Source organism: Aulonocara sp. 'chitande type north' Nkhata Bay, linkage group LG5 (genome assembly GCF_057382095.1).
Source record: "Aulonocara sp. 'chitande type north' Nkhata Bay isolate Kocher_YH1m ecotype deep benthic linkage group LG5, A_spYH_male_GT1.1, whole genome shotgun sequence".
Classification (NCBI taxonomy): domain Eukaryota; kingdom Metazoa; phylum Chordata; class Actinopteri; order Cichliformes; family Cichlidae; genus Aulonocara; species Aulonocara sp. 'chitande type north' Nkhata Bay.
The window spans coordinates 37,308,384-37,321,182 of record NC_141348.1 but is presented as its reverse complement, the minus strand read 5'-3'; the positions used below and the strand labels follow the sequence as shown (position 1 = coordinate 37,321,182).

General features: G+C 40.1%; 1 protein-coding gene across 10 annotated transcripts in view; it reads left to right on the top strand.

Annotated features, from left to right (window-relative positions):
* The window catches only part of tead3b (TEA domain family member 3 b), a 36,505-nt gene extending 27,540 nt beyond the window's left edge, over nt 1–8,965 (top strand). For 6 of the 10 annotated variants that reach the window (XM_086293364.1, XM_086293362.1, XM_086293363.1 and 3 more), the window contains 8 exons: nt 4,550–4,593; nt 4,779–4,835; nt 5,250–5,314; nt 5,411–5,547; nt 5,789–5,962; nt 6,261–6,404; nt 6,502–6,654; nt 6,822–8,965. In XM_086293364.1, coding sequence (XP_086149490.1) covers nt 4,550–4,593; nt 4,779–4,835; nt 5,250–5,314; nt 5,411–5,547; nt 5,789–5,962; nt 6,261–6,404; nt 6,502–6,654; nt 6,822–6,935 — 888 coding nt within the window. In that variant the 3' untranslated portion in view covers nt 6,936–8,965. The remainder of the gene's footprint in view (nt 1–4,549; nt 4,594–4,778; nt 4,836–5,249; nt 5,315–5,410; nt 5,548–5,788; nt 5,963–6,260; nt 6,405–6,501; nt 6,655–6,821) is intronic. The other 4 variants (XM_086293367.1, XM_086293366.1, XM_086293360.1 and 1 more) reach the window with 1 other exon arrangement.
* Nucleotides 8,966–12,799: the final 3,834 nt, after the last annotated feature.

The following is a 12,799-nucleotide window of genomic DNA, read 5'->3' as shown; positions in this document are numbered from 1 at the left end:
CCATTTCGCAGCTGTGCACAGAAATGGGGGTAGTAGCATGAAATTCTCTATCGAGTTACTTTCACATGTTATTGTAACTCCTCCTTTTAAACAGTTTCTTATTTGCAAATACTTCCAGAAATGACTGTTACCCTCTAAACAAAACTTTTTTTTAATATCCTCATACGACATGAAAACACCCCCTTCAAATAGGTCACTAACAGTTCTGATACCTCTTCTCAGCCATTGTGTCCAGTAAACAGTCTGCTTACCAATTTTAATTTTAGGATTATACCACAAGGGGGCATACTTCTGTACATATGGCACAAGTTTGTATTTCTTATGCACCTCCAACCATACCATTTTCGAAAATTTCAAAATAGGGTTTTGCGTCTTACCGTGATTATTCACTTTTTGTGATAAAATATCAATTGGTGTGAATGGAGATGCAAGCTCTTGTTCTATTAAAATCCAGTCTACATTATTTTTCCCTGCCCAATGTTTGCCTAATCTAGCCATTTCAAAAGAGATACTATAATACTCTATATTGGGCAGGGCTAGTCCCCCTTCTTTCTCAGATTGGGACAGTCGATTTATGTTAATACGGGGTTTACCACCCTTCCAAAGAAAATCTTTTATCATATTATTGTAGCTTTGCAACATCCGTCGCGGGATACACATAGGCAGCATTCCTGTATAATAGTTGATGAGCGGTGCCACAACCATTTTAACTGTGTTCACTTTTCCCCACAATGTCAAATTTAGTTTACTCCATTTACCCAAGTTTTTATTGATCTTGTTTAATAATTTTCCCATACTGTTAGCCATAATATCCTCAATATTGGGGTCCAATTCAATTCCAAGATATTTCATTCCCTTGTCCACCCACTTAAAGTTAAAGCCCGATATTAAGTTATGACTGCAAGCCTGGGAAACTGGCATCGCCTCTGATTTATGCCAATTAATTTTGTACCCCGAAAACATTGAGTATGTATTAATCACCTCTAATAGTTTTGTGATAGAATTAGTTGGGTCTTGGTTTAATATCAGCACATCATCTGCATACAGGAATAATTTGTGTTCTCTGCCTCCCCCAAATACACCTTTAATCTCTGCATTTTCTCTGATTTGAATAGCTAATGGCTCTAAAAATATTATAAATAGCAATGGGCTTAAATTGCATCCTTGACGTGTTGATCTGGAAATACTAAAAAAAGGAGAAAGTACCCCATTTGTAAATACAGCTGCTTCTGGACCAGAATACATGGTTCTAATCCATCTGCAAAAATTGTCACCTATTCCAAACTTTTCCAGGGCTGTGAACAGAAAGTTCCACTCCACCCTATCAAAAGCTTTCTGTGCATCTAAAGATATAGCCAATACAGGATTTGTGTTATTTCTATTCAGCCACAGCAGGTGTAGTAATCTCCTCATATTATCAGAAGCAGATCTATTCTTGATAAACCCTACTTGATCTTGATGAATAATTTGTGGTATCACAACCTCCAACCTTGTTGCTAAAACTTTGGATAGAATTTTGCAATCCACATTGATTAAACTTATTGGTCTGTAATTACCTGGATCAGTTAAATCCTTGTCGCCTTTTGGAATTAGTGATATTACTGCCTGATTAAAACTTGCAGGGAGTCGTCCAAATTCAAAGGCTTCATGTAATACTTCAGTTAGAAAAGGACATAGCAAATCTATAAATTTATGGTAAAATTCTGCTGGGAATCCATCTATTCCTGGTGACTTCCCAGCTTTCATTGCACAGATAGCTTCTTTTACTTCTACCTCAGTTAGTGGAGTTTCCAATTTGTCCCTACCCTCTTGTGAGATTTTTGGTATTTTCATTTTATCAAAGTATGTACTCAGCAGATCCATACTTACTTTGTTATCGGACGTGTATAAATCTTGATAAAATATTTGAAAAATTGTGTTAATCTCTGAAGAAGATGTAACTAATTTATCATCCTTTTTAACTGCCGTAATAACATTCTGATTGTCCATTTGCTTAAGTTGTCTGGCTAATAGCCTGCCTGTCTTTTCACCATTCTCATAGAAATTAGTTTTAAGACGAAAGAGGGCATACTCTGCTTTTTTGTTATAAATTTTATGAAGATCATATTTAAGCTGGCAAATCTCTTTAAATTTATTATCATCAAATTTTCCTGCTAATTGTTTTTCCAATTTACTTATATTTTCCTCCAAAGTTTTTATCTTTTCCTTATCTTCTCTATTTTTCTTAGAACTATAGCCTATGCACTTTCCACGAATAAATGCCTTCAAAGCATCCCATACAATAGCCAGCCTGTCCGTAGATCCAACATTCACCTCTAAAAAATATCTTATATCCTCTTTTAGGGTTGATACAAATTTTTCGTCCTGCAATATGCTTGAGTTTAGTCTCCACCTACCCGTTCTGTTCTTTTCGACATTTAGATTTATGTGCAATTCTACTGGTGCGTGATCTGTTAAAGCAATCACACCAATGTCACAGTTTACTACTAAATTGACACATGATTTAGAAATCAAAAAATAATCTATTCGGGAATATGTCTTATGCGAATAAGAGTAAAAGGTGTATTCTCTTTCCATAGGGTGAACAAGCCTCCAAATATCTACCACACTGAGATCTTCTTTTAAAGCATCTATTGCTGTCCCAGTTCTAGTACTTGAAGTTGCATTAATGGCACTTCTATCAATATATTCATCCATCACATTATTAAAGTCTCCACCTAACAAGATCTGGCCCTTCATGTTCCCTAGCATCTTGTTAACCTCATCCATAAAATTAGGTTCATCCCTATTTGGGGCGTAAATATTGCACAGAACAACCTGAACTCCATTAATGAGAGCCTGCAGAGCCAACACTCGCCCGTCTTCATCCCGGCTTTCCTTCAATAACACAAAGTTTAGTCTTTTATTAATGAGTATCATGACACCACGACTCTTGCTTGATCTTGAGTTATGAAATACTTTCCCAACCCAATCCCTTTTTAATTTCAATGCTTCATTTTCATTCGCAAAATGCGTCTCCTGGATGTATGCAATATCAGCATTATGAGACTTGAGGTAGCTAAGCACTTTTTTTCTTTTGACTGGTGTGCCACAGCCATTTATATTCCATGACACAATATTAACGTCCACATTCCCCATGACTATGCCATGTTAAGGTATCTATAAGCCTTATATCTTCCAACCCATAACCATTTAACCTGTGCTGATAACCCTGCTTGAACCAGAACATAAGTTTAAACAAGAACAGTACCTCACCTATAGAATCTCTACCAAAAAAATAAAAAACAAAAAACAACGAACATAAAAAAAGAAATAGCGCCGTCCAAAAAAGGAACATGACAGCGCAAAAGCCCCGTGGGCAAAACTGTCTCTGGTCCGTGATGGTCCCGTGGACAGTGAACTGCTGTCCTCCTTCTGTCCCGTCGACACCCCAGGGAGCCCGCCCCCGTCTTATGAAATTATTAACGATGCGCTCCCATGCACGTAATTTAGCTTATTAACCCCTTACTCCACCACTTCCTGAAAGTTCTCACGCACGAATTTCTCTGCCTCCTCAACGCTGTCAAAGCTCTTCTGCTGGCCTTTCCATGTTAATCGAAGTTTTGCTGGATGTGCCAGAGTGTGCTTTATCTGATGCTGCCATAGCTTCTTCATTACTGGGGAGAAAAGCTTCCTCTGCGCCGCTCGCTCCGCGGTCATATCTTCATAAAATGACAAACGACAGTTCTCCCACAGTATTCCTTTCTTCTGTTTAGCGGTCATGATAACTTTTTGTCGTGCAGTGTAACGGAGAAATCTCACCAGCACGATTCGAGGTGGCTGACCAGGTCCCAGGCGTGGTCTCGTACTTCTGTGGCATCTTTCCAGCTCATATTCCTCCCCTCGTAGACCTAGGCCATCCGCGAGTATCTTCATCACATAATCATTTATGCTGCCACCACTTTCCAGACCCTCTTCCAGACCGATAAGCCGAACATTCTTTCTGCGGTTTCTGTTTTCCTGGTCGTCTGCTCGGGCCCAAAGTTGTTCAAGCTTTTTAGCGTTTTTGCCATTATCTTCTGTTATGCTCCTCATTTTGTCTTCCACATCTGAAATGCGGCCCTCAGCTTCGGTCATCCGTATTTGGATTGCACTTATAGCGTTTTTAAGTTCCACCATATCTGACTTAATGTGAGATACATCGGCCGCAACACTAGTTAGGATAGTTCCAAGCTTAGTCATTTCGGCAAACAGGCCGCTTATATCCATCTTTGGCCCTTCTTCTTGGCTAGCAGGGCTAACCTTGGCACTGCTAGCATTACTTTCCCCCGCTGCCACCGTGGAGATTCGGGTTTGCACGCTCTTCTTCTTAGTTCCTGTGGCCATGTCTCTCAATAAGTTCGAGGACACTGATCTAGCAAGTCACCGCAGTGAGGAAATATATTATTTGGGAGCGTTTACCTTGTTTTAAAACTAATGTAGGGTCGACGGGGGTCAGAGACTCTCTATGGCGCGGCCATTCCCAAATGCTCCATCACGTGACTCTTTTATTTTCTTCTTTACTCTGTAGTTCTGGCCTGCTCAAATCCCAGGACAGCCTGGACCTTCTCAGGAGTAAGTAAACCCCTGCACTGAACGCACAGGAACTTTGTGGTATCATGGTATTCTTTCTGAAGTAAGACATTGGTGATAGAGATAAGTAAAAGCATGAATAAGTAAATGAATCACTGATGAGGTTAGGTTTAATATCAGGTGGGTATTGCAGGGAATGTTTAATGAATAACGTTTTTGTACACCAGGCTGCTTCTAGATTTCAACCCGGGAAGGACTCCTGGGCTTGGCCGCACCAGCCATGCGTAAGTTCCCCCTAGCCAAGGTTCAACATTGAGCACAAAGCAGTACTAACTCTTCTACACTGCATTGTATGTTTTCTGCACTGATGTAAACCACCATCACCACCACCAGGCAATAGACTGCTTCAGATTTTATTAAGAAAAGAGGAATGTGGTAGATGAATCCTTGTAGTGTTTGATGATTTGTGTTCACACAAAAAAATTGTATGTATTTTTATGAATTTGTCAGCAAAAGCACAATTAAATGATGCTGTTTTGCATCACTATTAAGCAATGAAGCAGGTGGACTTACGCCTAGCTGGTGCAGCAACACATGCTTACACTGATACACTAACAATTCTGCATAACTGAGGTACCCATGTGTCACAAAAATCTGGTATTGGAGTCTTTTTCTCACTTTCATTCATTACTTTTCAGTATCAAACCATTTGCACAGCCCCCATACTCGAGCCTACCAGGTTCTGTAAACCAACCCATACCAAGTAAGTTTGAACAAAATAAATCAATAAATGGAAACCAGAAAAGGAAAATGGGTGTGATATATTAATGCTTATGCATATGTGTTTGCATACATGAAGATTATGAGCCCTTGGCGCCACCTCCTGCACCAGCCGCTACTGCAGTGCCAGTCTGGCAGGATCGGACCATTGCCTCCTCTAAGCTGAGGCTGCTGGAGTACTCAGCCTTCATGGAGGTCCAGAGGGACCCAGACAATGTGAGTTAAATATGGTCTGCACCATATCCCAACCAAACAGCTTGTGAGTAATAAGAACTTGTTTAAAAGTGTAGTGGCATTAATACATTTAAGCCCATCTACATTGTCCTGATAGTTCACTCTCTCTCTAATGCTGATGTTTGAGGGCTGTGTTTTAGTTGTTTTTTTTGTTCGTGCTCCCTGTACTAAATCAAGTCCTATAGCCAACGTTTATCATCTGCTCTGTCTCTGTCCAATATAGTACAGCAAACACTTGTTTGTCCACATCGGACAAACCAATCCCTCCTACAGCGATCCGCTCCTTGAGGCTGTGGACATTCGGCAGATCTACGACAAGTTCCCTGAGAAGAAGGGTGGGCTCAAAGAGCTTTATGAGAAAGGGCCCCAAAATGCTTTCTTCCTTGTAAAGTTCTGGGTATGTTGTTATTATAATCTGACACTTAATATTATCATGCCTCTGTTTTCTACAATTGGAAATTATGCAAACTGCTTTTTTTTCTTACAATACCATGCTACATGTGGTGATAAATTACATGATTTCAAGATAAGAGGCAATGCTTTTAATAGAATGTTGCTTCATTTATACTGCGTTTGTCTTTGGTTAATAAATGTTCTTTTGAATAACTTACATCCACATCTTTATTTATTTATGCAATTTAAAGTTGATGTCATGTGAGGGCCTTTTGTCATGATGACATGTGTGCACTCTGCAGGCTGATCTGAACAGCAGTGGTATGCCAGACGGTCCAGGTTCATTCTATGGTGTCAGCAGTCAATACAGTAGCATTGAGAACATGACGATCACCGTTTCAACCAAAGTCTGCTCATTTGGCAAGCAAGTTGTCGAAAAAGTAGAGGTACGCCGGTGCTTTAACTGAGTCTTTTCTGAGAAGTATGTTTAATATTATATGCACATTGTTGTCTGTTCTTGACTCGCCTGTGTGTGTGTTGCAGACAGAGTATGCCCGCCTAGAGGGAGGAAAGTGTGTTTACAGGATCCACCGCTCTCCTATGTGCGAGTACATGATCAACTTTATCCACAAACTGAAACACTTACCTGAAAAATACATGATGAACAGTGTTCTTGAAAACTTCACTATCCTACAGGTAAAATACAGTGAATTATGGCTGCTTAGTTCAACATTTAACCTTACATTTACGCATAATGTCCCCATTAAGACCAGTTTATCAGTTGATATTTGCTATTTTCTAATTATTCACAAATCAGCTGATCATTATGGGCTTATTTCTAAATGGACTGTTCTTCTCCTCAGGTGGTGACGAATCGCGACACACAGGAAACCTTGCTCTGTATAGCATTTGTTTTTGAGGTTTCCACGAGTGAACACGGGGCTCAGTATCACGTCTACAGACTTGTTAAAGACTAACAGCTCTTCAGGGAGGTTTTGGAAAAGCCACACAATAAAGTGTGGCACAGTCTCTCTTTAACCAGCTCAACGATCCAGGAGAAATTATGAAAACATTCAAAGCAATGCTAGACCGAACTAACATGGACACATTACATGCTTTAAAAAAGTATCCAAGGAAAAAAAAAAAGAGAGAGCGAATCTCAACATGCCAGCACGCAAAGAAATTTTGAAGAATTGCAGACAAGTTATTTTCCATGTGTTTAAACATGATTTAGATGAAGTGGGTCACTTTTGCAAAAATCGACGGAGCCTGAAATGTTTTATCGAGGGGATGAGAACGTGTTTAGGGTTGAAAAGACTCTTAAAGTATCCAAGGGAACACACTCTGAGCAACAAGAGAAGTGTAAATAGCATTGAAAAACTAGAGAGAAAATTACCATGGAAGTGGGGTCAAGTTGTGTTTAGGTGTTTAGGAAACAAAGTGCCTTTTTCTCCAAAGATTATGATTGCCTGCCACTTCGGATTGCCTTATTTTTACTACCTCTTGTTTTTAAATGAAAAGAAAATATTCATACAGGTATTTTGAAAAAAAATGTGGAAAGAAACCTCAGATCAACATCTTTTGGGGCAGTTCTTGTATTCAGGCACGCAGAGGAGTGGGATAACTAATTCTGATGAGGTCTATTTTACAAAAAAACAAAAACAACATCCCAGGTTTTACAGTCCAAGTGTACAGGGAGAAGGTTAATTGTGTCGCCATGTTATTAAGGTTCTTTTTTTTTATACATATATTATTACACAATTTTTTAAAAAAAAATCAGGTCTTACAAGCATCTATCTATAACTGATTTTGACACTAGGGATGTCTTGAACCTTTGCTTTCCTGACATAAACCCAGGGCTTTGCCTTACTTATGAGATGCCCTGTTATTTCTCTCTGTTTGAAGACGTGTGCTCAGTTGCACTTAAAAGATTAAGAAGTGCAGCAACACAGTGCTTATTTTCTGCCTTGAGGTATGTAGCGTTACTGAATAAAATGAATTGTTTCTGTACTGTGAGTAAGTGGATACTAAAGGAATATGTGTTACATAGGAGTATTTGGGGGTGGGGGGGTCTTCATATTTGTGATCAGCTAAACTCAGCACAGAGACCATGGTTAAAGCAGAGAGAAGTTAACCACTGTTTCTTTTGTTTAAAAAAGAGACTGTATGCTGTGAAGTTGGTACATTGGCTTCACTCCTCTCTGTAATGTGTGGAGAAGCTGCATTCATTAATTAAAATACTTTTTGATATTTAAGACATTTTTTACTGACATTACATATGAAATAATTGTTACATCAATCTGAATAACTGTCTTGAAAGAGAGCTATTGTCTCTGTGCTGTGGAGTATGACCATTGATTGTTATTTATAGGGCTGAACAAGAAATAGCAGGAGGGAAGGGTGGGGTATTGGTGATGATTTTCCACCATGATGGAGATGTTAAAAGTATTGTAGGACTTATATTAGAGATAGAATTTACTGCCAACTCATGGGTCCTGCTAGATGAGTGTCTACTCTGTGAGGTTCACTGGACAAGTTCAAATTTAAAATATTGTATGGTGGCATACTTGCACCTGGCTTTGAATGTCATATTTCACAAGCTAGATACAATAACACTCCTCCTCTAGTAGGTATCTCAGTCTATCTTTTATACAGACATTTTTGCCATTATAAAGATTAATATTTTGTTTTGATTCAGTTGTCTTGACTTTCAGTGTTTGCCATATGCTTCACTGAAAAAAAAATGTGTGATTGTGCTGATATTGATAATTAATAATGAGATATCTAATGTATCATATTCTGAATGGTGTGGGCAGTTTTCTTCTTTGTTTTTTGGTTTAAGATGGTTTACTATTGTCTTTGTTACCAATGTGCATTGCAATTTTATACTTTGAGTAGAAGTTGGACTATGTAATCAACAAATGTATCTAACAATACATGACGCATGGTGCCTTTGGGGCCATCCCCCTCCCCCCCAGAAAAGTCATTAAACCTGTTTGTAAATTTGTTTTGTCTATAGTGATTCATTTTACAGTGGGTGCAGTGGTTAGCACTGTCGCCTTCCAATAAGGTTATGTGTGTTATAATTTGTTGCTTTTTGCAGTCTTTTAACCTTCCATAGACTATTCAATGTTTCACTTATTCCACATTTTATCATGTTAGATTTTTATTACAAAATTGATTATATTCATTATTTACTTTTACACACAATACCCTTAACAAAAGTTAGCTTGAAATTCTTGCAAATGTATTAAAAATAAAATACAAAAATGTAACATCTACATAGGTATTCACAACCTTTGCTCAAAACTTTGTTGAAGTAACAATTGCAGCCTTCAGTCTTTTTGAGCTACACCTATTTTGGGGCAGTTTCTCCCTTTTAATTTTCAGAACTTCTCAAGCTCCATCAGGTTGTATGGGGACGTACAGCTACTAACAGATCTTTCCAGAGATGCTCAATCGAGTTCAAGTCTGGGCTCTGGCCAGGCCACTTAAGGACATTCACAGAATAGTACTGAAGCCACTCCTTTGTTATCTTGGCTGTGTGCTTGGGGTCATTGTCCTGTTGGAAGATGAACCTTCACCCCAGTCCAAGGTCCAGAGCACTCTGGAGTAGGTTATCATTAAAGATGTTTCTGAACATTGCTGCATTAGTCTTTTCCTCAAGCCTGACAAAACTCCCAGTTCTTCCCACCCAAAACATCACCACAGCATGGTACTGCTACCACCATGCTTCACTGTAGTGGTTAGTGATGGGTAGATGATACCTCATGGGGTGTGTTGCATATTGCCCTTATTGTGTCTACACGTGTGACACTGTTGGTGTCTCGCTCAATAGCAACATCTGCAGGATTTAAATAGTCATTGCAGACCACCTGGACAAAGAAAGACTGAACTACGTTAATTGATTCTGACATCTAGACATCACATGAATGATGAAGGGTCCTGTTTAACCAGTTCATGATAAAATGCTGTGCAAAAAGTGTGATAAAAGTATTTATATTTCAATTATTATTGATTGATTTATTATAGCAAACAAATGATTGGTTGACTAATACACTATATCAAATGCTGTTGTTGGGGTTTTTTTGCAAGGAATTATAAGTGAGAAAGAGAAGTTTAGAAAATCTAAGTGCTTGTGATAGTGGGAGTGCTTGTATACTTGTATGTGAAGGCAGGGTTTACATATGTCTATTAAGCATGAGAAAGTTAAATTGGTCAAAATAATTAATAACAAATTTAAATGAGTCCTTCGGGGAAAAAAAACTGGAACACAAATAACTGATGACAATTGAGCAAAAGTAGAAAAAGGAAAGGGAAAAACATTTACCTTATTTGGTGCTAGGAGATCAAAATGATCTCAGTCTGGAGAAAATGTTCCTTTTCTCACTGGATAATAAATGTGGCAAAAAGAAACACACAAACTGCACTAAAGACAATCTTCTCTCTTCTCAATGTGAATGCAGATGAGTCATAATTTTCACTTTCCAATAAACATAATTTGGTGCCTCATCGCTGTACGACACAGCAGCTGTATTGGTGATTTTTCGTGATACGTGATACACGCACCGATACCAATACAGGGCTTCAGGTCTTTGTTCTGGATACACAAAACAGCGCTTCGGTATTGTTTGATCCATAACTAGTAGGGATGATATTGGCTAGGTGACGAGTAGTGTCTGGTTTCCTCCAGGCATGACGCTTGTTATTCAGAGTTCAATTTTTGTCTCATTTGTTTCCCATGATCTGAGAGTCCTTCGGGTAGGTACCTTTTGGCAAAGACTAGCTGTTATGTGCCTTTTATTGAGGTTTGGCTTTTGTCTGGCCACTCTACCATGCAGGTCTGATTGGCAGAGTGCTGTAGAAATGGTTGTCTATCTGGAAGGTTCTCCTCTCTCCATATAGTCAGACATGAAGACAGTAGGAGTACTGAAGGCTAGCTGGAGAACAAAAGAAAAGGCTTACAGTGTGTTGTATGTGAGACTGGATACTAAGGAAGGACAAACGGACTAATGACAGGTTAAACAGAGAGATCTAGCTGAAAATGATGTGCAGCAGGTCAAGGTGATTGAAGATAGACATGGAAATGTGCTAATGAGTGAAAAGGGTTTGCTGCAAAGATGGAAGGAGTACTTTAAGGAACTGATAAATGAAGAAAATGAGAGATGATGGTAGATGGTGGACAGTTACGAAATCAGGGATTGCTAAGGGTAAGTAAGGAGGAAGTGAAGGCTGCTATGAAGAGAATTGAAGCCAAAGAGATGGTTAGTCCAGATGACCTATGTGGGGGAGGAGATGTCTACGAGAGAGAGCAGTGGACTTATTAACCAGATTGTTTAACACACGCACTGGAACGGTTCGCAGCCAAGTGTGAAGTAGCGGGACTGAGGATCAGCACCTCGAAATCTGAGGCCATGGTTCTCAGCTGGAAAAGGGTGGAGTGCCCACTCCAGGTCGGGGAAGAGTTCCTGCCCCAAGTGGAAGAGTTTAAGTATCTCGGGGTCCTGTTCGCGAGTGATGGGAGAAGGGAGCCGGAGATCAACAGATGGATTGGTGCTGCGGCTGCAGTGATGCGGACGCTGCACCGGTCCGTCGTGGTGAAGAGGGAGCTGAGTGTAAAAACGAAGCTCTCAATTTACCGGTCGATCTACGTCCCTACCCTCACCTATGGCCACGAGCTGTGTGACCGAAAGAACGAGATCGCAGATACAAGCGGCGGAAATGAGCTTCCTCCGAAGGGTGGCTGGCCTCTCCCTTAGAGATAGGGTGAGAAGTCCAGCCATCTGGGAGGGGCTCAGAGTAGAGCCGCTGCTCCTCCACATCGAAAGGAGCCAGCTGAAGTGGTTCGGGCATCTGACAAGGATGCCTCCTGGGTGAGGTGTTCCGGGCATGTCCCACCAAGAGGAGGCCCCGGGGAAGACCCAGGACACGTTGGAGAGATTATATCTCTCGGCTGGCCTGGGAACGCCTTGGTGTTCCCCCGGATAAGCTGGAGGAGGTGGCTGGGGAAAAAGAGGTCTGGGCTTCTCTGCTTCGGCTGCTGCCCCCGCGACCTGGCCCCGGATAAAGCGGATGAAGATGGATGGATGGATCTTTCTTCATACTGAGAAAGTATGAAGCCATTGTATGACACTGCGATCTTTAGTGCGAGTGGGAGCAGGTGGAATAGAGCCTGAAGAAATGCAGGCATGCTTTGGAGAGAAGAGGAATGAAAGGTAGCTCATATTTCCATTGGAAGTGACCACAATGGACAGGATTAAAAATTACATCAGAGGGACAGTTCAGGTTAAACAATTTGGAGAGGAAGTTAAAGAAGAAGGGCTGAGATGGACTGGACATGTACAGAGTAGCGATAGTGAATATAATAGACAAAGAATATTGAATATAGAATAGAATAGAATTCAACTTTATTTTCATTGCACATGCACAGGTACAGGGCAACGAAATGCAGTATGGAATATGGAGCTGCCTATGACAGTTAACAGATTTAACTACAATGGTCAGCTTTTAACCATGTGTTTTGCCCTATAATATAAATTTGTCTTTTGCCTACAGATGGATGATAATGCAGAAAAAAAAAAGAACGTGTATCTACAACATAGAAAAAAAATAATACACAGCTCCAATAAAAGATTTGCAAATTTTATCATTCTCTCGGCTCTTGAAGGAGGCGGTCGCACTTTCCCCCTCTCCCTTATCTTTCCTGCTTCTCATGTCTTGTATAGTCTCGCTTATTCTCTAATCCTAAGAGAGTCTCCCAGACTTGTTCTCTAAAAACCTAAAGAAGAATTATGGATTTGATCAACTGGTCCCTTAACGGAATTGACATCCTCCTGGGCTT